Source organism: Monodelphis domestica, chromosome 1 (genome assembly GCF_027887165.1).
Source record: "Monodelphis domestica isolate mMonDom1 chromosome 1, mMonDom1.pri, whole genome shotgun sequence".
Lineage (NCBI taxonomy): Eukaryota > Metazoa > Chordata > Mammalia > Didelphimorphia > Didelphidae > Monodelphis > Monodelphis domestica.
In genome coordinates this window covers 514,606,131-514,628,585 of record NC_077227.1, presented here as the reverse complement: position 1 = coordinate 514,628,585, position 22,455 = coordinate 514,606,131, and the positions used below count along the sequence as shown (strand labels likewise).

The 22,455-nt window shown below is 35.5% G+C and overlaps 1 protein-coding gene across 2 annotated transcripts in view; it reads left to right on the top strand.

Annotated features, from left to right (window-relative positions):
• The window catches only part of ASXL2 (ASXL transcriptional regulator 2), a 171,056-nt gene that overhangs the window by 85,021 nt on the left and 63,580 nt on the right, over positions 1–22,455 (top strand). For both annotated transcript variants that reach the window (XM_001380127.5, XM_007475944.3), the window contains 2 exons: positions 2,654–2,762; positions 7,332–7,482. In XM_001380127.5, coding sequence (XP_001380164.2) covers positions 2,654–2,762; positions 7,332–7,482 — 260 coding nt within the window. The remainder of the gene's footprint in view (positions 1–2,653; positions 2,763–7,331; positions 7,483–22,455) is intronic.

The following is a 22,455-nucleotide window of genomic DNA, read 5'->3' as shown; positions in this document are numbered from 1 at the left end:
TCTTTTTCAGATAAGCCACCTCTAACTTTTGCTTCTCCATCCTCTTGACAGATGACTGCTTAACTAGCTTCTATGGTCTTATTATTCTCCTCAGAAGGACAAGTGGCTGCATTCAAAAGAAAAGATTTTCGAAAAACTTTTTTTCATGAACTTAAAATTAAAAGCCTTTTGTGTATGCAGAACATAAGAGCATTCTATATCAAATTAAATCTTAATTTCATACATATTGCTAAAAGAAATTCATAAAACATTAAGAACTATCCTTTTTTGCCTCTGCTTCCTTCTGTTTTCTTTGATGTATTTTAAAAAAAACTTTCAGTGATCTCTTTTTCTTGAATCACTATTGCTGATTCCTTCCTTATCCCTCCACCCATTAAAAATTGACAGAATGAAAGCTGCCCTCTTCCCCCCCCCCCCCCAGCCATCCTCTCTTAACAAATAATATTGGTCAACTGAATGACACAATGGCTTAGTTATATGTATTTTTGCACTTAAAATCTCTCTCATCTCAGTCAGAAAGAGGGTAGCTTACATGCTTCATCATTGGTCCCCATGGAGACTAATTGGTCTTTGCATTTATCAGTCTTGCAAGGATTTTTTTTTTTAACAGCGATGCTTTCTTTTTATAAATTGTTCTCCTTGTTTTATTTACTTCACTCTACATCAGTTCATCCTATCTAGTATTCCCTAAAATTATCTTTTGTCATTTTTTACAGCACAGTAACATTTCACATTCATATATCACAATTTGTTCTTTCTTTAATTGTCTTAAGAGTCAATCTAAATGATCCTTTTAAATTCTGGTTCTTTACTTTTCCTTTCTTTCTCCCAGTCCTCTTTAATCCTTACATTAGGACTGAGAAGTGTTTTTTTGATTGCAGCTATTCTGTCCCTGATAATATCTTCTCTCTTAACCTTTTTTTTGTTAATCTCTATTTGTTTTTCTATTGAGTGTAACTTTTTTTTACATGAAACAACTCTATGTTAAACCTTTTATCTGTTTCAGACAAGGATAGGATTCTTCTGATTCCTGTTTATCTCCTCCTTTCTTCCATGTTTATGTACTCTTATCTTGCAATAGTTATGTGAAAGAGCACCCCCTTTTGCCTTCTTTCTACACTAATATATTCCTTTTACCTTCTCTCCACTATAGTACTTTTCCTCTGAGACTATGCTTAATTTATTCTGTATTTATCTTGTTTGTCCATAATTGTTGGTAGTACTTTGCTGTTAGTCTGTGAGTTCCTTGAGGGCAGAGATCCATCTTTTGCTATTCTCAGCATCTTTCAAATATGCCACTTTTTACCTCTGACACTGCCACCACTTTAGTATAGACATTGGCATTTTTTTCTTGGCTGTTGGAACAGCTTTAGACTTAAAGTTGCCTTTTCCTCGCTTTCTTCTCCTGAGCACAGATGGCAGAATCTCAAGAGAGATGGTTGTGGGCAGGTACCCACGCTTGTGATTCAGAGTGCCATGAACTTGAATAGGAAAATTTAGCTTTGAGTCCTGCCTCCTTCCTTTATTGGTCACATTATCTTTGAAAGTCATTGAGTTTCTTAGAACCTCTGTTTTCAGGTAAATAGCAACAGTAATACTTAAAATACCTATTTCACAGTATTGTAAAAGTGAAATGAGGATATATATTCTCAGTGCTTTGTAACTGAAGTCTTTTATAAATATAATCTTTTGTCCTTGTTGAACCTGATCCTTTTGTCAGCATCCCTGCCCCCTCCAGTTCTGCCAAAATCTAGGTGTGGAATTAAAGGGTTTTGGCATCTAATTCAATCCTATAATGAGGAAACTAAAGCCATTAAGCAAGTTAAACCACTTGCCAAAGGGCACTTGGTAAGATGTCAGAACAAAGTTTTCAACCCTCTACATCACACTGCAAATTCTTTGTATTTTTCATTACTCCATGGAAATTTAGGGAACCATTTTTGTGTATTAGGTACAAATATTCAAAAATTTTAAATGATAGTTTTCTTTTTCTCTTGATGCTGCTTTAGCAGCCAGCTCATACCTAGAATTATATGCAAAGGGCTTTAATAGAGATTCCTTAACACTAATTTTAGGGAGTAGAAGGAAACATCTTTTTTCTCAACCAACAGAAAACATTTTTGAGGAGATTTCAGTAGGAAATTTGATAACCAGAGAAAGTAATTTTATGGTAACCTTAAAATAGAGTTAGGTGGGGAAAACAATTAGCTTGTTTGATGCATCTTTGTGCTACTGTTTCCTTAAACATTTGGGATAGAATGCTATTATTTGTATACGTAAGGTTTTTTCCCCTAGATTTGTGTTAAATATAGATTTGCAAAACAGATTAGGGCTTTTCTTTAATACTTAAAAAAAGGCATTAGTTTTGCTTAGATTTGTCTTTAGATATTCTGGAATCTTTAGAAAAATTTTATTCAAATCTTGGCAAATAGGAAAAAAACCTTTTTACGTATAATGCCTGCAACTATACCACTATGAACTTTGGCTTCCTTTTTGAACTTGTTATAATAATAATTATGGATTCTTGGATTTTAAAAGATTATAGTCTTAGATTTATTCTTTTGCATGAATATTGACCAATTAAAATTAAATTGTTAGAGTATCCTTGGAATGGAATCTAATCTTTTTCCCTTTCCCTATCCCCTCCTCACAGTGGGACATCTCCCCTTGCATGTCTGAATGCAATGCTGCACACCAACTCCAGAGGGGAAGAAGGGATTTTCTATAAGGTCCCAGGTAGAATGGGAGTGTATACACTAAAGGTAAGTGTCCCTCTTGGAGAAATAGTTTTTTCTTCTCCCCTCCCCTCCCCCTCCCTCCTTTCAACCCATACCTTCCATCTTAGAATCAATACTGTGTATTGGTTCCAAGGCAGAAGAGTGGTAAGGGCTAGGCAATGGGGGTTAAGTGGCTTTCCCAGGGTCACACAGCTAGGAAGTGTCTGAGGCCAGATTTGAATCTAGTACCTCCTGTCTCTAGGGTTGGCTCTCAATCCACTGAGCCACCCAGTTGCCTCCTTTGTCTTAGTTTATGCAAAGAATCTGGATTTGAACTTTAAAGGTTGAAAACTGTTAGCCATAGAGTTGATAAGCTAGGTAAATAGGAGTTCAAATAATCGTATTGGCAAGTCTGTGTCAGCCTGTAAGATGCTTCTTTGAGAGCTGCCAAAGTTCACAAATTTTGGCATTCTTTAGCAATATATTTTCCCTGAAAGTAAGTAAGGTTAATTGGTGCCAGTAAGTTGGTCACAATAACATGATGTTGAATTGTTAAAAAATAATATTTCACTGGACCATTAAACTGCTACTAGGAAATAGCAGTTTAGTTTTTAATTTTTTTTCTCTCTAAACAAACTTGTGTAAAATTGTTTATATTACATGACTGGCTTTTTCTGTTCATTTGTCCTTTCAGCAACACAGTAGTCTTCCAGTCATTCCAAAGTCATACTGTTGCTTCACTGAGTACATTTGTGGAACCACCAAGGGAAAGCTTCTTTTGTCACATTACCCTTGCTAACAGACTGTAAGCTCTTTGTAGGCTGGGATCTTGTTAATTTCTATGACTATTAAGCAGCTGCTGTATACCAGGAAATTTAGTGGGCATTGGAGATACAAATGAAAAAGTAGGACCATCTCTAACTTTAAGGAATTTACATTCTCTTGGAATTCTGCTTTTCATTTAAACTTTGTATCTTTACCAAAATTTAAGTTTAGCCCAGGTACTTTGTACATATAAAATACTTAATATATTTTTGTTCAATGGAAATAATTTGTCCTCCTTTGTAGCTCCACATATTATAGATCTGTGATCTGTAGGCATTAAATGATGATTTACTTTTATATTTCTCTAGGCAGTCTCTGGTCTTCAAATTTTACCACCAATTCTTTTTTTTTTAGCTCATTTGTGATTACAGAAGTAGAAAAGTTTGAAGACTCTTATATCAGATCCTTTCTGTCCCTCTCACCCTTCCCTTCTCCCTATGAGGACTTAACTATCTTGACTTGAATTTCTTCACAGAATTTTAGAATACTTTTCCTGGTCTCACAAAATAATTAGTGATTATCTCAAAAAATAATTTTAAAAACAAGAAAGTACTTCTCATCAAGAGTTCTCTATCTTGATGAAATTAGTCTTCTCCCCCTCCCCCCAAAAAGAAACTAAAAACACATTGAAAATCAGTTTTTTGCTAATCAAATACTTTTTTGGACCTTAAAATAATCAAGTGGATTCTCTGTAACTCAAAATGAAGAAAATCTAAAAATGGAAAAATCATTTTCACTTTTCACTTTTCTCTTCAGCTCTTGTGCTGATCTCTATCCTTCTTTTCCCCTCCCATGCATGGTATTAGAGGGGAAAGTTAGTGGAATTAAAGCTTAGTATTAGGCTACAAAACAGATATTAACCAACTTTGCCTTTCTATTTTCTTCATTCTTGAAATGATCTTGCAAATCAATAATTTCCATGAAATATTAATATGATCTTTATCCAGCCCCAGTACTTTTACCTTAGATTTTACCTACCTTCTAGCAATCATTTTGGTTAGAACTGTCAATAATCTTTAATATGTGATCTTTACTTAACTAAAATCCTGGAGGTTAAAGCTGTCTTCAGGACAAAGTTATTCTCAAGTTGGTTCTTTACCATTGCATAATTGTGACAACATCCTTTTCTCTTTCTTCTCAGCCTTTCTACTCCCAGGGAGAATGGCCTCCATAGTAAGATGTAAAGAAATCTTGATGTTTTTACATAGAGAGATTGAAGGACTTAAGATAATACCAAAAGTAGATGTCATTTGGTATATGTTCTGTGGGTAACATTTTCCTGGCCCATTTGACAGACAGACTACATTTCCTTCTGGAACTAAAATACTTGCACAGGAACAGTTATTTTGTCATGTCTATAGGATATGACCTGACCTACTCCACACATGATAAAATTAGTATTTATTTGTAGCCATCCTTCAGAAAATCTTAGTTGTCCCCCTTTGGTGCCACTCATCTTTTGGTCATCCCCAAATCATTGAATTAAGTAATATAGGAATGATTTTCTGTCTTTGAAGAGATATGCTAGTCTTTTTCTTTGAACGTAGTTGTATTTGGCTGGTTCCCTCACTTCTCTCTACTAGAGGATACAGAAGTTGTCCTTAAGGGGGATTCAAGAAACTGAACAAGTAACCATGTAGATAATGCTGCTATAGTCTGGGTAGGCTCTCCAGCAGCTCATTTACCTGAAATTTCCCAAGGTAATCTTAATGATTCTCTTAAGAAAGATATATCTACCTGATGCAGTTGTTGTAAGGAGTAGACAGACTGGTAATAGCTGAAAATTCGTGAGAAAGGCATATTATTTTATTTTGATGGAAAAAACAATTATCTGAAATTATATGTTGTAATCTGAATCTAATTTTGCCAAACCTTTAGTAAGTCTAACTAATTATGTGGTTTATAACTTTGTCTATTTGATGACAGTTCCTCAGCCTGCCAGCTGAATGCCCGTTAGTAATAGTATCTAAAAGGAGCAGACTTATACGTTGATGGCAGTTGTTATTACTCTGTTGTGCATGGTCCTTTATTTAGGATGTGGTTTTAACCCTTTTGTAATCAAAATTGTGAGGAGCAAGAAAAAGGAATTTCAATTTTCTGAATTAGTAATCAAATGGGGTTGTTCTTAGATGTGTGGAGAAGGTGAGTCATAAGGTTTTTTGAAGGATGAAAGAAAGAGATAAAGACATAGGTAGGGAAAGATTGTGTCACGTTATGACAGATGGCTACAAGGTCTTAGAGAGATGAGAGTAGGATAATCAGGAATATAGATTTTTCTTACTAAAGCAGTAGTTCATAAATATAGATACAATTAAATGAGTATAATTGGGTATAGAAAAAGATTATCTTAAGAAGTACAGTGTAGCTAGTACAATTGACTTGCAAAGAATTCCAAATAATGGTAGTTGAATGGCATTATTGGAATGATATTGGTGCTTTGTGTTCTTGATTTCTTTGTTGTGGAATCTTTTTCTCCCTATGCAGATTGCAACCCCTTTATGACTTCTTGTACTATGTGATTATTGTCTATGTTCTCTAATAAATATTTCTTAGAGGAGAAAAGTCAAATATGCTTTATCCCTTCTGTTCTTTCTTTGTTACCCCATCTGACTTACCTCTTTTCCTTATATTTTATCTTTTTGGAATTTGTCTTTTGGTACTTTTCATTGTTATTAATATGCTTTGGCTCTATTTCTGTTCATCATATTTCTTTTTAGTTTTCTCTTCATCCTATTGATAATTTTGACTCATCTAAACTGGTAGTGGTGTTTGTTTGTTTTTAATGTGGAGCCATATAACATTTCAAGGAGAATATTGCTGTTGAATAGATGCAGTTTTATAGCTCATGGCAGTGTAAGATCCTTGAAAGTTTTGAAGAAAGTTTTTTAGGATGGCTGGGGGATCTTTTTATATAAAAGAAATGATTTTTAATAGTAATTACTAAAAGACTTTTTTCTCCCAGGTAAATACTAGAAATACTAGAGAGAAATAGAATATCATCACAACTCTGGTAATATCCTATTTAAATTAGCCTTAAAGCTTTCATCAACTGGGTGACAACCTGTCTGTTGTCCCTGGCCAGCTATAGCTAGCTAAATTAGAAAAGGATAATCCAGTTTGTCCTTAGAATGATGAATTTTTACCTCAGGAACAATATATGCTAAGAAGTTTTGGACTCTGTTAGTGGAAGAGATATGAGCAATCAATGTGGAGTTGTCTAGACCTGTGATATCAAGAAGCCTTTTGAAATATTGAAGTAAGGCTGATGGTTGTGAAGTTCTCTATAGAATATAATGCCTTTAACTTAAACCTAATTGTTCTTACTAGTATATATTATTTATACATATCATAATGGTTTTATAATTTATATTTAGAAAAATGCAGCAGATTAGCTTTGGTTGAAGCATTATGTTTTGGGAGTTACATGATTAACAATCAAAAGACTTGAATTTATGCTTATTGTTGTCACTGTGAACTTAAACCAGTACTCTCAATTAGCCTTAGGTCCTAATTGCTCCTTTGGTATTCTTATAAGATGATATGGGTAGAGACTGTCTTTAATTTCATTCATCTACCAATGTGGGTTAACATCTTCACTGCTACTTAGGATCTTCAGAGAGTTGTATAGAGCAGTAAGGGGTTAAGGATTGACCCAAACTCATGTATCCAGTAGGTAGTAAAGCTGGGACTTGAATCCTGATCTTCCTAGTTTGGAGCCAGCTGACTGTCTGATATTCTAATATCTCTCTTAGTGGTTGTCACTAAACCTAATTTACTTTTCATTTTCAGAAAGATGTTCCAGATGGCATAAAAGAGTTATCTGAAGGTTCGGAAGAGAGCAGTGATGGCCAGTCAGACTCACCGAGTTCTGAGAATAGCAGTAGCAGCAGTGACGGTGGAAGCAACAAGGAGGGCAGGAAGAGCAGGTGGAAGAGGAAAGGTAAACTCTACCCATCTTCAACTAAGCCATGGAGATAGAATTCTGAGGAACAGAACTCTGCCTCTAGGACCCTCCAGGGGAACTCAATTTTCTCAATTTCACTTTTATTGAACAATGTTAAGCCAAATCAATCCTCTCGTTATGGATTTCTCTGATTTATTGGTTCTTGGCAAATTACTTTCTGCTCCTTACATTTTCCTGACTCATTAATGCTGTGTAGCATAATCTGTCTCATTACTGTTTTTCTTTTTTTAACTCTTCTGAGCCTCTGTTTTTGCTCTCCTTGCCAAAGTTAGACTGCTTGATCATTTCCCCTAATCGTTTCTCCCATAATTTTTGGCCTACTATTTAAGCCTTATATGTCATCTGCTTGGGACTGAACCAGAAGACTTTTTACTATGTAACCTCTTAGTCTCCGTTAATTTGGCTTTTCTAAGATTTAAAAAATCAATTCAGAGTTTAATTTTGCTTTTATAAGTTGCCCCTTCTGTTCTCTGTAGCTTCTCAGTAAACAAACCTTATTTCTCCCCAGAATGTTGTAGATACCTACCTGAATATAATGGAACAATTATTAACCTGTTAAAGGTGTTTCTATACAAGAACTAACACAGAAAACACACATTTCAGATCTTTCCTGTCTTAGACCATCATTTTCATATCGAAGTAAAACTCTTGACTTTGGATGGGGAGGCAGAAATATTTTGTCTCAGATCAAGAATACACACTTAAAAATGCCAGACTCTTTTTACTACCTTATTCTGCCTTTAAAATCTGCCTTAGCATCACAGATTGGTGTTGTAAAAAAGAGCACTAGCTATAGTCAGTATGTTTAGATTAAAATACTAAATTCTTTTTTTAACTTTCTCACCCCTATGAGCCTCAGTTTTCTTATTTTTTAAAAATTGGTACCAGCAATTCCCCAAATCAGCAGTTTGGGGATTAAATGAGATAATATACGCAATACTGTTTAGTGGTTTATTCTTTATTGTACAAATGTAAACTGTTATTGTTCAGACTTTAAGGTTTACAGTAATCAGTTGTGAAGCCATGTTTTTCTCTGCAGATTTTGCCATTTTGATTATTGATTCAACAGAAGACAGGTTGTAAATGACATGGAATTAAGCAGGACTATAGTCAAGAACCTGAGGAAAAGAATCACTGGAGATTTGTGGTTATTGACAGTCTTAGTTGGACCCTCCTCATTTATTCAGCACTCTTCCTTTTGATTCAGTAAAGCCATTCTATTCTCTATTGCATCTCCTCTTTCTGATTGCTCTTTTTCTGTCTCCTTTGGCTGCTCATCGTGTCTGCTCTGAGATACTGACCATAGTCCTCTTTATCTTTTCCCTATACTCTCTCTATTTCTGTTCTCATTTTCTCACATGTTTCGTTATTATGTTTATGTAAATGATTCCCAAATTTTTCATATTCAGCTCTGATGATCTCCCAAGAGAAAAAGAGGCTTTGTTGAGTAAAAGAAAGAATCACTCCTCAACTGGGAATCCAGAAGGCCTCATTTCAAATCCTGGCCACAGAGGAGTGCTAAATGCTTGACCTTGGGCAAAGCACTTAATCAGGATCATAATACTATCTACCTACTAGGTTTGGAGTGAAATCCAAAGAAGATGACATATGCAAAGCAGCTTGTAAACTGTAAAGCATTCTATTCCAACTATAGTCTAAAGATGTATCTTCTTTACTACCACCACACTTCTAACTTGTTGAGAATCCCTCATTTATCTCCTCAAACCTGTCCTACTTTTCAACTTCCATAATTTTGGTTTGTTTGTAACACATTTTTCCTGATTGTTCCCAACAATCTCTCCCAGGTGCCTGGGACATCAGTGACATCAGTGATGCCAGGTGACATCAATTATAATAAATAGGATTAGGATTCAAATAGGATTAGAATACCCTCCTCTTCCTTTTTTAATTTCTCTAGGGGCTCTGACCTATTTTGGGTATAGTTTTTCTTAATTTTCAGGGATATTGTGAAGCTATTTGAGGGCAGAGACTCATTTTTGAATCCTGGATTTAACATCACACAGTGTTGTTTAATAAATATCTTAATTGAAATAGAGATTTAACTGTATATTTTGATTTTGGATTACCTCTGCCTCTGTATAGCTGATAAATTCTTGATTAAATTCCTGGAACATTAAAAGACACATTTACATTCAAATATAACCATAAAAATGTATTCTAAAGCTACATACAGGTGGTTTTAAAATTATCTGATTTGGCATCATATTTCACCGTTAATGTAGATATTGAAGATCGGCAAGAATTTTATTCAAGGCCAGGGTTCTGAAACTTTAAAAATCAATTAAAAAAACTTTCCCCCTAAGTTATATGATTTATCTTGTCTCCTGCTCCTTTCCCTTGCCCCCTCCCCGAGTTGACGAGCAGTTCCCCTAGATTATACATGTATTATCACTCAAAAACCATTTCCATATAATCCATTATTATAATAATCTTTTAAAATCAAAACCCTGGATTATATACTCACATAACCAAATGATAAATCATGTTTTTCTTTTGTGTTTCTACTCCAACTGTGGATAGCATTCTTTCTCATAAAGAATTATCCTGGTTCATTGCATTGCTATCAGTAGTAAAGTCTGTTACATTTTATCATCCCACAATGTTTCAGTTACTGTGTTTAATGTTCTTATTTCACTTCATATCAATTGATATAGGTCTTTCCAGTTCTTAAAGAAATCAAACAGTTCATCATTCTTTATATAGTACAAAGTATTCCATCACTATCGTTAACCACAATGCTCCTTTGTCAGTGAAGCCCTTGTCCAGCATCCCAAAGTCAGCCTATACCTAATTGTAGATTCCAGTGTGTTAGGTGAGAGAAAGGGGAGTGGTCACCAGCACTTCTTTGTGTGCAGTTTTGTTTCTGATCTTCTCTATATCTTGTGAAAATCAACCCTCTTTGCCTATCTTTCAAGTTGTGTTCAGCAGGAGCGGCCTTAGAGGCCTATGACTCCATCTTGCTGTTGCATTTGGGCTCCTGTCTTTTTGAAATACTTTTAAAAGATTGGTATGGAAGGTTAGTCAGAGCAGTTTTGACTGTTGCTGCTACTGAACCACCATCTTGATGCCATGCTGCTGTCCCCTCCTCCTTCCCCCCCCTTTTGGTTTTTGTTTTTGTTATGGGCTCCTGTGGCAGTCTGAAGTCTATGGACCTGTTTTATTGCTGGGCTAGGTTAAAAACACTTGCTCTAAGTAATTCATGGTTTAACAAACTAAATAACATTGAAAAGTAACTTCCATAGCAGAGCAGGAATGAGTATGATAAACTGACTTATTTGGCAGATAGAGTCAGAGATTTTAAATTATCTATAAATATATCTATATATTGCTTCATTTAATGTGTGAAAAAGTACAAATTTAGCTGGAGATGACTTCTTTGCTCTGTCTTAAAACTCAGGCTAGAAGCCCAAGGTGTAAATGATTTCAAAATAATTTGAGAAGGTGGAGAGTAATAAAAGGAATCTTGAAAAATTTTCCATACAAGTTCCCCAGAGCAGAATCTTAAAGGAAAATAAGGATTTTAAGAGGTTAGAGTGAGGAGGATAGTACATTCCATGTAAAGTAAGGGCACATAAGTAGTAGATGTATTAGCACATTTTAGGAACATTAAGCAGGTTAATCTGTAGTATGTATGAAGAAGAATTGTATGACATGAGCCTTTAGAGACCAGCTAATGCCAAATTGTGCAATGCTTTAAATGCCAAACCGAGGAGTTGGTATTTTGTCTTTTAAGGCCAAATGGTGTGAAAAATACTTATTTTGTACTGACAGATATTTTTAACTTTGGACAATGGAATATTATCAGTTGTACGTTAAAGGTTATGCATGTTATTGAAATTTTTTTTAATAAAATAAAATTTATCTTGATACTTTTTATTTTTATATTTGCCTCCATATTCAATTATTACTTTCCCTTCCAGAGCCAACTCCTGGAACAAATAATAAAGGAAAACTATAATGAACCAGTATTTCAAAAGAATTTGATATATTCAGTCTTCCACATTCATATTTCTTCTAACTCTTGCAAAGAAGGAAATGGGTGCCTTCTTAATTCTTTTCTTTGGAGCCCAACAGAAAATAGCTGATCAAGTTGTGGCACATGAATTTAATAGAATATTACAGTTCTGTAAGAAGAGATGAATATGGTGAATACAGAGATGTATTTGAAGACACATGAAATGATGCAAAGTAAAATACGCAGAGTCAGGAAAACAATTTATACAATTATTACAACAATCTAAATGCAAAACCAATCAATAAACGTTTATTAAGTGCCTAATAAGTGCAGGTATTGTGCTAAGCACTGGGTATACAAAAGAGGCAAAAGGACAGTTCCTGCCTTCAAGGAACTTACAGTCTAATGGAGGGGAACAACATGCAAATAAATATATACAAAACAAGTCATATACAGGATAAATAGAAAATAGATAAGAGGAAAACACCAAAATTAAAGAAATTAGTCAAGACTTCCTATAAAAGTTGGGATTTTAGTTGAGATTTAAAAGAAACCAGGGAAATCAGAGGTCAGAGTGGAGGAGTGAAAGTATTCCAGTCAGTAGGATAGCCTGAGAGAATGCCAAGAGTTGACAGAGGATGACCAGTGTCACTGGATCGAAGAGTACATGTCAATGGAGTAAGGCAAAGAAAACTGGAAAGGTAGGAGGGGCCTAGGTTACGAAGGAGTTTGAATGACAAACTGCATTTTGTATTTGCTCCTGGAAGCAAAGGGAAGCCTCTGGAGTTTATTGAGTAGGGAGGTGGCATAATCAGATGTACCCTTTAGGAGGTATGACCTTAGTGACTGATTGGAGGATGGATTAGTGTGGAGAGACTTGAGACAGGCAGAACTGCTAACAGATTATTGAAATAATAAAGGCATGAAATGATAAGAGCCTACACTAGTGGCAGTGTTCAAGGGGAATGAGGAGACATTTGAGAAATGTTGTAAAGGTAAAATTGGCAAGCTTTGGAAACAGCTGGAATATGGGACATGGAGAAATTGAAGGAGTCCAGGATGATTGTTGGGTTGTGAGCTTGAGGGACTGGGAGGATGGTGTTGCCCTTTACAGTAAAAGGGATGGTGAGGTTGTGGGAAGGTTTTGGGGAAAAGATAATGAGTTCAGTTTTGAACATATTGTGTTTAAAATGTAAAACTGGTCAACCAGTTCTAAATGTTTGGAAGACAGTTGGAGATGCAAGCAGAGAAACTGGGGCAGGAAAGGTATATTGGAGAATCATAAGCATAGAGATGGTAATTAAATCTTTGGGACCTGATGAGATTGCCACATGTAGTCATATACAGGGAGAAGAGAAGAGGGCCTAGGAAAGAACTCTGGGGGATACCTACAGTTAAAGGGTATAATCTAGAAGAGGATCCAGCAAAGGAGACAGAGAAAGGACTGATAGGGAAGAGCACCAGGAGAAGATGATGTCCTAAAAACCTAGAGAGAAGAGATTTTTAAGGAGTTGATTGACAACATGTTAAAGGCTGCAGAGAAAAGAGAATAAGACCTGAGAAAAAACGGTTTAATTTGGCAAGAAATCATTAATAACCTTAGAAGGAGCAGTTTGAAAGCTCTGAGATAAGGATCAAGGTTGCCCCAAGAAGAGAAGTGAGAAGTCAGCTTCTCCTTCTTTGCAGAGGTTAGGAGGAATATGGCTATGGAACAACTTGTTTTCCAGTTAAGTTATGTTTACTGTCTTAAATGAATATAGATTATGTGGTAAGTCTGTACCTGAAAGAAGCCCATCTTTAGGCTTCAGTACCCTACTCAGAGAGCAGTTGTAATACTTATGAGGAATAAATTTACTGAGTAGAGAAGTGTTTGAAGTGTTTGGTCTGCCTAACTCTAATGATATAACCCAATAAAATCATAAAAGTACAATATAATTTTGCTCTAGTATCTGGGCATTATTTATATATTTCATTTTTATTTTTGAAGATTCACTAAACACCAGAACTGATTATTTTATCCTTGCCATTTCCATCTTTGTATAGGTAGCCAAATGCCGTTCTTAGTACTTTAGTCAGCCATTATTGGTCCTGCTGGATTAAGTCTCTTAGGTTTATACTCTTTGTCAGTTCTGCAGCAGTATCTATCTAGTCTCTTTTGCCATGATTAATTGCCCTCAAATACATATCTTATTCCTACTTCAGAAATAATTTAGGCACCCAGGTGGCACAGGGGATAGTTTTGGTTCCAGAGACAGGAGGATCCAAGTAAAAATCCAACATTACTAACTGGGTGACCCTGAGCAAGTCACTTAACATTCTGTTTACCTTAGCTTCCTCAACTGTAAAATGGGTATAACAACAGCACCTACATTGTGGTAGTTCAAAACAAGATAATATTTGTAAAGTTCTTAGCATCATTCCTGGGACCTAGTAGGCTTTTTTTTAAGTTCTTAACACCAAAGGTGATTCAGTGATCTGATAATTATTGTAGCGGCTGTGGCTTAGTTCCCAGTGCAACGCTAGGATCCTCTCTGGGCTCATCACTTTCTTTTTTAAAAAATAATTATTTAAAAACTTTTTTCCATGTTTACATGATTCATTTTCTTTCCATCCCCTCTTACATCTCCCTCCCAAAGACAATAAGCAATTTCATTTGGTTGTACACATGCTGTCACTTGATAGCTACTTCTATGTTATTCGTTTTTGCTATAGAGTGATTTTTTAAAAGGCTTATACCCCAAATCACATAACCATATATATATGTGATAAGTGATGTCATATGTTTTTCTTTTGCATTTCTACTCCTTCAGTTCTTTCTCTCAATGTGTACAGCATTCTTTCCCATAGGTCCTTCAAGAGTATCCTGGCTTATTGCATTGCTACTAATAGCAAAGTCCATTACATTGAATTGTTCCATAATGTTTTACTTTCTGTGTACAATGTTCTCCTGGTTCTCTTTATTCACTGAGGTTCTCCCAGTTCATATGGAAAGCCTCCAGATCATCAGTCCTTACAGCACAATAGTATTCCATCACCATCATATACCACAATTTGTTCAACCATTCCCCAGTCGATGGATTTTCATTTTCCTTTTTTTTTTGCCACCACGAAGAACGTAGCTATGAATATTTTTGTACAAGTCTTTTTCCTAATTATTTCTTTGGGGTACAAATCCAGCAATGGTATTGTTGGTCTTTTAAAGCCCTTTGGAAATAATTCCAAATTGCCTTCCAGAATGGCTGGATTTATTTGCAACTCCACCGGTAATGCATTAGTGTCCCAATTTTGCCACATCCCTCCAACATTTATTACTTTCCTTTGCTGTCATATTGGGCAGTCTGCTAGATGTGAGGTGGTACCTCAGAGTTTTTTTGATTTGCATTTCTCTAATTATGAGAGATTTAGAACACCTTTTCATGTGCTTATTGATAGTTTTGATTTCTTTCTTTTGGGAGGGCTGGGAATTTTTATTTAATTAATTTAGAATATTTTTCCATGGTTACATGATTCATGTTCTTTCCTTCCCCTCCCACCCCCCTCCTGTAGCCAACAAGCAGTTCCACTGGATTTTACATGTGTCATTGATCAAGACCTATTTCTACTTTATTAATATTTGCACTAGAGTGATCTTTTAGAGTCTGCATCCCCAATCATATCCCCATCAACCCATGTGATCAAGTTTTTCTGTTTCTAATCCCACAGTTCTTTCTCTAGATGTGGATAACGTTCTTTCTCATAAGTCCCTTAGAATTGTCCTGGATCATTGCATTGTTGCTAGTAAAGAAGTCCATTACATCTGATTGTGCCACAGTGTCTGTGGACAATGTTCTCCTGGTTCTGCTCTTTTCCTGTTCCAGTTTTGATTTTTTATCATAATTGCCTATTCATGTCCCTTGACCAATTGTCAGTTGGAGAATCACTTGATTTTTTTGTATAGTTAATAGGCCCTTAAGATTTGTTTTATTCCCTCTCCTCATGCAGTCTTTTATAGTGCTTTCCAGTGCTATCTTCTTATCTCTCCTGACTAATAAAAGTGAACAGAACAATCATATTCAGTATTGGAACATTAGACTCCTCCAAAACAACCTGAATAACAATTCACAGCATTGTTAACTCCATAATCTGAAAGAGTAAAACAAGAAATGTGCCTTTTTTTTTGTATAATTGATCAAGAATGAATGATGAGTTTTCCATAAATCCCTAGAAAATTTCAGATTTTTTTTCAGATAGATTTTTATCTAGTGTGTTCTTCTGACTTATTTCAACCTTTTAACCAGTACCGGTACTTTTGAAGACTGCTGTGTGCTAGAGGCCATCATACCCTCACTGGCTGTTAAGGTCACAATCTAGGGAAATGGGGTCTGCAAGGCAGCCCCCAGAGAATGAGGCCCCCACTGATCCTCCTCTGTGACTTCTCTCTCTCTTTAACTTCCCTCAATAATGGATGATTATTGTTCTCTCTCCAACACACAAGAAATAATATAAGAGCATATACTTATAGAATAAACATATATCCCACCTTAATCCCCCCCAGACTATTACCCTAAAAGATTGCATTCACAGAATGAAAACTTAAGAGATCACTATCCATTGCCCCCCTCCTTTCCTTCCCCACAGAGCCACATTCACTCCCATTACAAGCCAGGCAAGCCAAGAACATCAATCACCTTCAAGACACACTCCACTGAATTCTGTTTATGAACAGAAACCAGGCAACATTGCCAGGTGCTTTAAAGTAACACAAGAAAACTAGAACTTGTAAATTAAGGAAAACCCCAAATCTGGTCTGTCATTAAATTGCCCTCTAACCTTGTACCTAGCTACGAAATGTTTTGCTACCCATCTCCTAAGTAATTGTGATTGATTGTGCAAGCTGACCAAAAGTAACAATGATTCTCCTAGGTCAGGGAGAACTAACTAACTAACTAACTAACTAACTATATATATATGTATGTACACACACACACACACACACACACACACACACACACACACACACACACACACACACAAATAAAATTGATTGTGTGCCATAGAAGTATGTACTTGAAACCCTATGTAATAAACGAACCTCTGTGCTATGACAGAACACTGTGTGATGTCTATGCATGTGGGCCTGAGCACACAGTGCTTTTCATCTCCATTACTCGACCAGATCATTACATCTAGACGGAGTACAGCCCTCACCCTCAGGGAGACCGCTGGACAGCTCCCAAAAGCTGTGCAATTTTAGGTCTACATTTTTATATCGGTAGATGTAGAAAAAGTTGTCATAATATAGTACTGGGTTATCTAAAAGCCCTAAAAACAGACATGGAAGGGCCCCCTCCCCTTCCTTTAAAAAAAAAAAAACAAACTGTGGTAAATAGTTTATATCTAAAACAAAAGCAAGCATTTTTGCAGTGGTAAAATACTAAATTGTTTCCTAGTGATCACAGTGGTAACACAAGGATATCCCCCCCCTTTCTCAATAGCATTTAAGAAAGACTAGAGATAATACAGTAAGAGAAGGATAATCATTTTAAATGATTAGGGCACACCAATATAAGAAAGATCAATTTCCCTATTTTAGTTGATAGATTTAATACAAAACAAATTAAACAACCAGGAAATTACTTTTTTTGTTAAATCCATAGCTTCTCTGTGCTATGATTTCTAAGACAGAAGAGCAACAAGAGCAAGACAATAGGGATTGAGTGACATTGTTAAGTCCATATCATTTTTTTTTTTAACCCCCTACCTTCCATCTTGGAGTCAATACTGTGTATTGGCTCCAAGGCAGAAGAGTGGTAAGGGCTAGGCAATGGGGGTCAAGTGACTTGCCCAGGGTCACACAGCTGGGAAGTGTCTGAGACCAGATTTGAACCTAGGACCTCCCGTCTCTTGTCTTGGCTCTCAATCTACTGAGCTACCCAGCTGCCCCCTCCATATCATTTCTTATTTGAACTCTTGCCACAAACTCATGTCTTTCAATCTCTCTTCTTTCCAGTCCAACCTTCCTGTTAAGATGCCAAAATAACCTTTGTTAAGCATGTCTGACCATGTTGCCCAAGAAACTAACTTCCTTTTGTCTTTTGGATAAAATGCAGACTTCTATTTTGTACTCGAAAAACCTTTTGCAGTTTAGCCCTACTCTGTCTAGCCAGGTTTATTAAATGGTCTTTTCTTTTACTCTCTTTTCTAGCCATAGCGGCCTCCTTTATGTCTACCAAACTCAGCACTGCACTTCTTACCTCCTATTTCTGTACCTTGATACTGGCTGCTACTTCCCACCTCCCAGCCTAGAATTCCCCATCCATCCCAACATCCAATCTCCCTCCTCTCCTGGCTTCTCACCCCACTCTCCACCCCCTACCTGAACTCTTTCCTTTCCTCTCCAGAAGCCAAACTCCACTCTACTTAATCATTGTTTCTAAGTAATTGACTGTAGGTCAAGTCCATAGACTTTCTTTAGATCCTTACTGTAAAACCCTATGGATTTGCCACAGAAGGCAGGCCAGTCTAAGGGCCAATATTCTGAATTTTAAAATATTTTTAAAGGATGAAAGTTTTTGTTACTTTTGTCTGTTGTGCCTCTATTGATGACAGTTATGAAATAGCTGCCAGCTATGAATATTAGAGAATTTTAAATACTCAAAAACCAAATAGTAATCATTGAAATCGGGGCATCTAGGTGGGTAGAGTGCTCATCTTTCTAAGTTTAAATCTGATCTCACTAGCAATATGACCTTGGAAAATTCAAGTAATTCTGCTTCAATTTCCTCATATGTATAATGAGCTGGGATAGGAAATGACAAATCCAATGAGCCATCCAGCTGCCCCCAGAATGTTTTTTTTTTTTAAATACAGAATTGATATTAAAATATTTTTATCATATAGTCAATTAAAAATCAAAAGGGCAAGTGCTTTATGGAAGTAAATGTTCTCTTCAAACCATGATTAAGATCTTGTGGGGGGAATTTAGGGCAAATTATCACTGTATCTTATTTCCCTGAACAGAGATTAGCTAGTTAACCACTGCTCACAGTTCTTCAACTAAATTCTTTATCTTCAGATCTTCACTGTTGAATGAGATAACTGAAATAACTCACTACTTGGCGGTGCTCTGGGCTTTGTTTGTGGCTAGACACATGTCATCTTGGCATTTAAATGAAATTAAATTAAAAAGTGTATGGATACCATCTGTGGGCTACATAGTCACCCTTCAAAAGTGTGACTTAATAATAATAATACCATTTAATAGAAGTGATCTTGAAATCTGGATATGAAGTGCTTAAAATGTCTTTCTTTAATGATGTAAGAGTGCCCCATCTCACATCTCTCAAAGGGACCATGGTATTTATAAACCTTTTATTTTAACTAAAACTATTACTTGGCATTAATGTAAGACTATTGTAAATTATTGCTAATAATATTGGACTTATAATTAAAACTGGGGAGATAGTAACTGTATCTGTGACTTCACTGGTACCAGGGACCCCTGAATAAGGAAACTTTACCTATGAAAGTTGACATCTTCTTTGCACCTTGGTGTGTCTGAGAGTTTCCTTGGGCACTAAGAAAGCTAGAGAGCCACTGAGTGTGTGTAGGACCAGCTCTTCTTGGCTTTGAGGTCAGGTTTCTAGCAACTATATCATCTTGTCTGGCATGTAATTTGTAATCATAATTTTGTTAAAATTATTATCAGGATTAATATGAAGTAAGGTATAAGATAGGTAAATGAATTTTAAGAGGTCCAATAAAAATTAAAAATGTAAAAGGGATGCCACTAAGAATCTTAGGTCTTTTAGATATTTTTGTTTGTAGATAATATTTTACTGCTTATACATTGCATTGGTTCCTAAATGAGATACATAATACCTTAAGAGTTTGACCTAATTGTTTACAGGGCAAAAACCAAAGTAAAGAATGTTTATCAGAGTTTGCTGAATAATTGGGTGTATAATCTTTAGGGGTGGTCCAGATATGTGCATAGACAGTAAGCTGGGTTTAGAGTTTAATAAAGAAGAGGACAGATAGACCTAGATTGCCTTTGGAATGATGCTGTGTTTTTAATGATTCCAAGTTTCTCACTGAATCACTCCTGTCCTTATTTATTTTTTAAATTGTTAAACATTTTTTGCATGTAAGTGGTAAATTAAAAAAAACAATAATTATTAAGCACTTTTTGATATTTCCAAATTTTTTTCCTACCTTCTGCTTCTTCTCCTTCCTTCACAAAGTAATTTGATTACACTTGTGAGCTAATATAAAACATATACCCATATTAGCTATTTTGTAAAAAAATAACAATAACCATAAAATAAATATATGCTTCAATCTGCATCAGAGTTCATTGATTCTCTTTCTAGGAGTGGATAACATTTTTCATCAAGGGTCTTCTGGAATTGTCTGGAATTATCCTTTTGATTGTACTAAGTCTTGCAATTATGTAGTACTGCTGTTAGTGTTCATAGTATTCTCTTGGTTCTTTTCACTTCAGTTTGCATGAGTTCATATTAATTTTTCCAGGTTTTTCTGAAATCATCCTATTCATCATTTCTTATAACACTATTCCATCATAATATAATTCCATTATAATACTATTCCATCACAATAGTTTTTCTTCAACTCTTCCATCATTGTTTATTCCCATTTATTTTCATGTGTGGAAGGCCTATCTTTTTAACAATAGTTTGCTCTTGATGACCAGTGACTGAAAACATGAAAAATTAGTTTGTGAGGGCTTAAATTTGTAGGTTACTCAAGCCCAAAGAGAGGGATTGTAGATAGCATTAACAATCAACAGTTGAAGAAGAGGAGCATCCTAAAGGATTTTCATTACAAAGATTTATAATTGAAATCAAAGATAGTCTGACTGCTCATGTGACAAGATTTAATCAAATTTATTTGTGGATCTAGGAATTTGTTTGAATCAGTTGTCACTAATGACTGTTAAGTAAACAGAAAGCATTAAGTACCTACTCTGTGCTAATCTTTTGGGTTTACAAAGACAGAAATAAAACAATCCCTCCCCTCAGGGAGTTTACATTCTGTAGGTGGTGACAAACATGCATGCATAGTTATCTTTGGAGCACAGACTCATTTATGATTGTAAGAATGTTTGTACAAAATAAGTTGGCAAACAGATGTGAATTTGGAATTTGTTGGGTTGATTGGCTGAGGTTTGTACACCCAAGATGAGCATATAACATCCAGGAATGCCCAATGCTCTTTGAGAATTGTAAGAAGCAAGTCAAAGAACTGCTGAAATAAATATGACATAAGATGCCAACTAGAATGGCAAATAAGAAGACTTATTTTTATGTGTGGCCCACAATTTAGTCTCATCGTTCTTTAGTCACAGTGTATACATCTGATAATATTAGGAGTCATTTGGAAGATAGATGTGCCAGAAAAGTGCATGAACTATTTCCTATTCTTTCATCTTTATTAATATTGAAACTGGAAATGGCTTATATCTGTATTGTGTGCATGTGAATGCATTTGTTATCCTTTATAATTCTGAGAAATCTCTTAGCCACAGAAGAAGTGATGATCTATGGTATGCTGATGAGTTTGGGCCAAATTTTGGTAGGATTAACTTCCTTTTGAGGAATCACAAGTGACCCACAATTATCAGTAGAGGTTGAGCAAACTTGCTATATACTTCTTTTTCTCAAGGACTTTGACTCTCAATCTGAGGTAAGTATTTCATGCCCGTAGTAAAACAGGAAGCACATTCAGATAGTATCAAAACCCACTTCCTTATATGTACAAAAATAAAGACTTCTGACAGTAGCAAAACTATTGCTTTTCTTTTAAAATGGGTAGAAACGCAGGCTTCATGGGTGTTCTTTCAATCAATTAGAAGCGGAAACAAGTCCTTTGAAAACCAAAACTCATCTATAAGATTAATTTATTAATTTAGCCAAACACTGAAAGAACTCGACTGCCTGCCACCTTAATTGCTAATTTTCAGAGCAGGAAACAATGTTCAGAGAGGAACCGTATGAAATTTCAAGCCAAGGTAAGATATAATGATACAAATAAGTCAGTTGCTTCTGCCTTCAGAACCATATCCACCAGCTTAGACTTTAGTTTGGGCACTTTTTGTTCAGGTAGCAGTTATTTGTGTGTCTTTGTTGTGTAATTTACTGTAAGTGTTGCAAAATGAAAAAACTGCAAAATTTTCCAATTTTAATATACTATAAATTTTCTCAAATTTTCGATTTGAAAGCTACATTTGATCATCTCAAATTTACCTTGGGTGTTTTGTGATAACCTTCCCTCTTCCTCTAGCACAAAACTGAAATATAAATTATTATCTTAATTCCTTTTTTAGTCTTGGATTTTACTTTATTATTAGTTAGCTAATAATGGATAATAAATATAAATACTAATTTGAATGATTAAGACTGTAGGCTTAGAAGAAAATGTTTTGACTAAAATAACAGTATATATTAAATAAATGAACAAAAAATTGCATATCAGTGAAGACCCAATTAAAAAGTCATCTGGAAACAAAACTCTTTATTAAAGTTGACCTTGGTTTGGTGGTTAAGGTTCTCCTTAGTACAGGAGTACTAAGTAAGAATGGATAAGGGAACAGTGATGCTACCTTATTTCTAGTTTTCTAGATAGAGACTTAGCCGACTAAAACAAGAGTTATGGTCTCTGAGATTTGAATAATAGCTCCTTCATCTGGGAGTGAGGAAAATAACCAAATTCAGACCTTGAGTAACTAGAGTCACTATTTAGAAACTGTACAAGAAATTCTGGCATACATATTCTTCATTCCTCTGTGGACTGAGGTGGTGAGGGAAGCTAATCCTGCCTTCCCACTCAATAGGAAGGAGGCAAGAAGGAACTGTTGAATAGATTGGTGGAGAAGGAATCTGTGTTCTGAAATAGTCCTTGTGCTTTGCTGTATATACATTCTCCTCACAATGATGAGATTAAAGTGTTTTAAAAATTCTTTCTCTTAGATGATT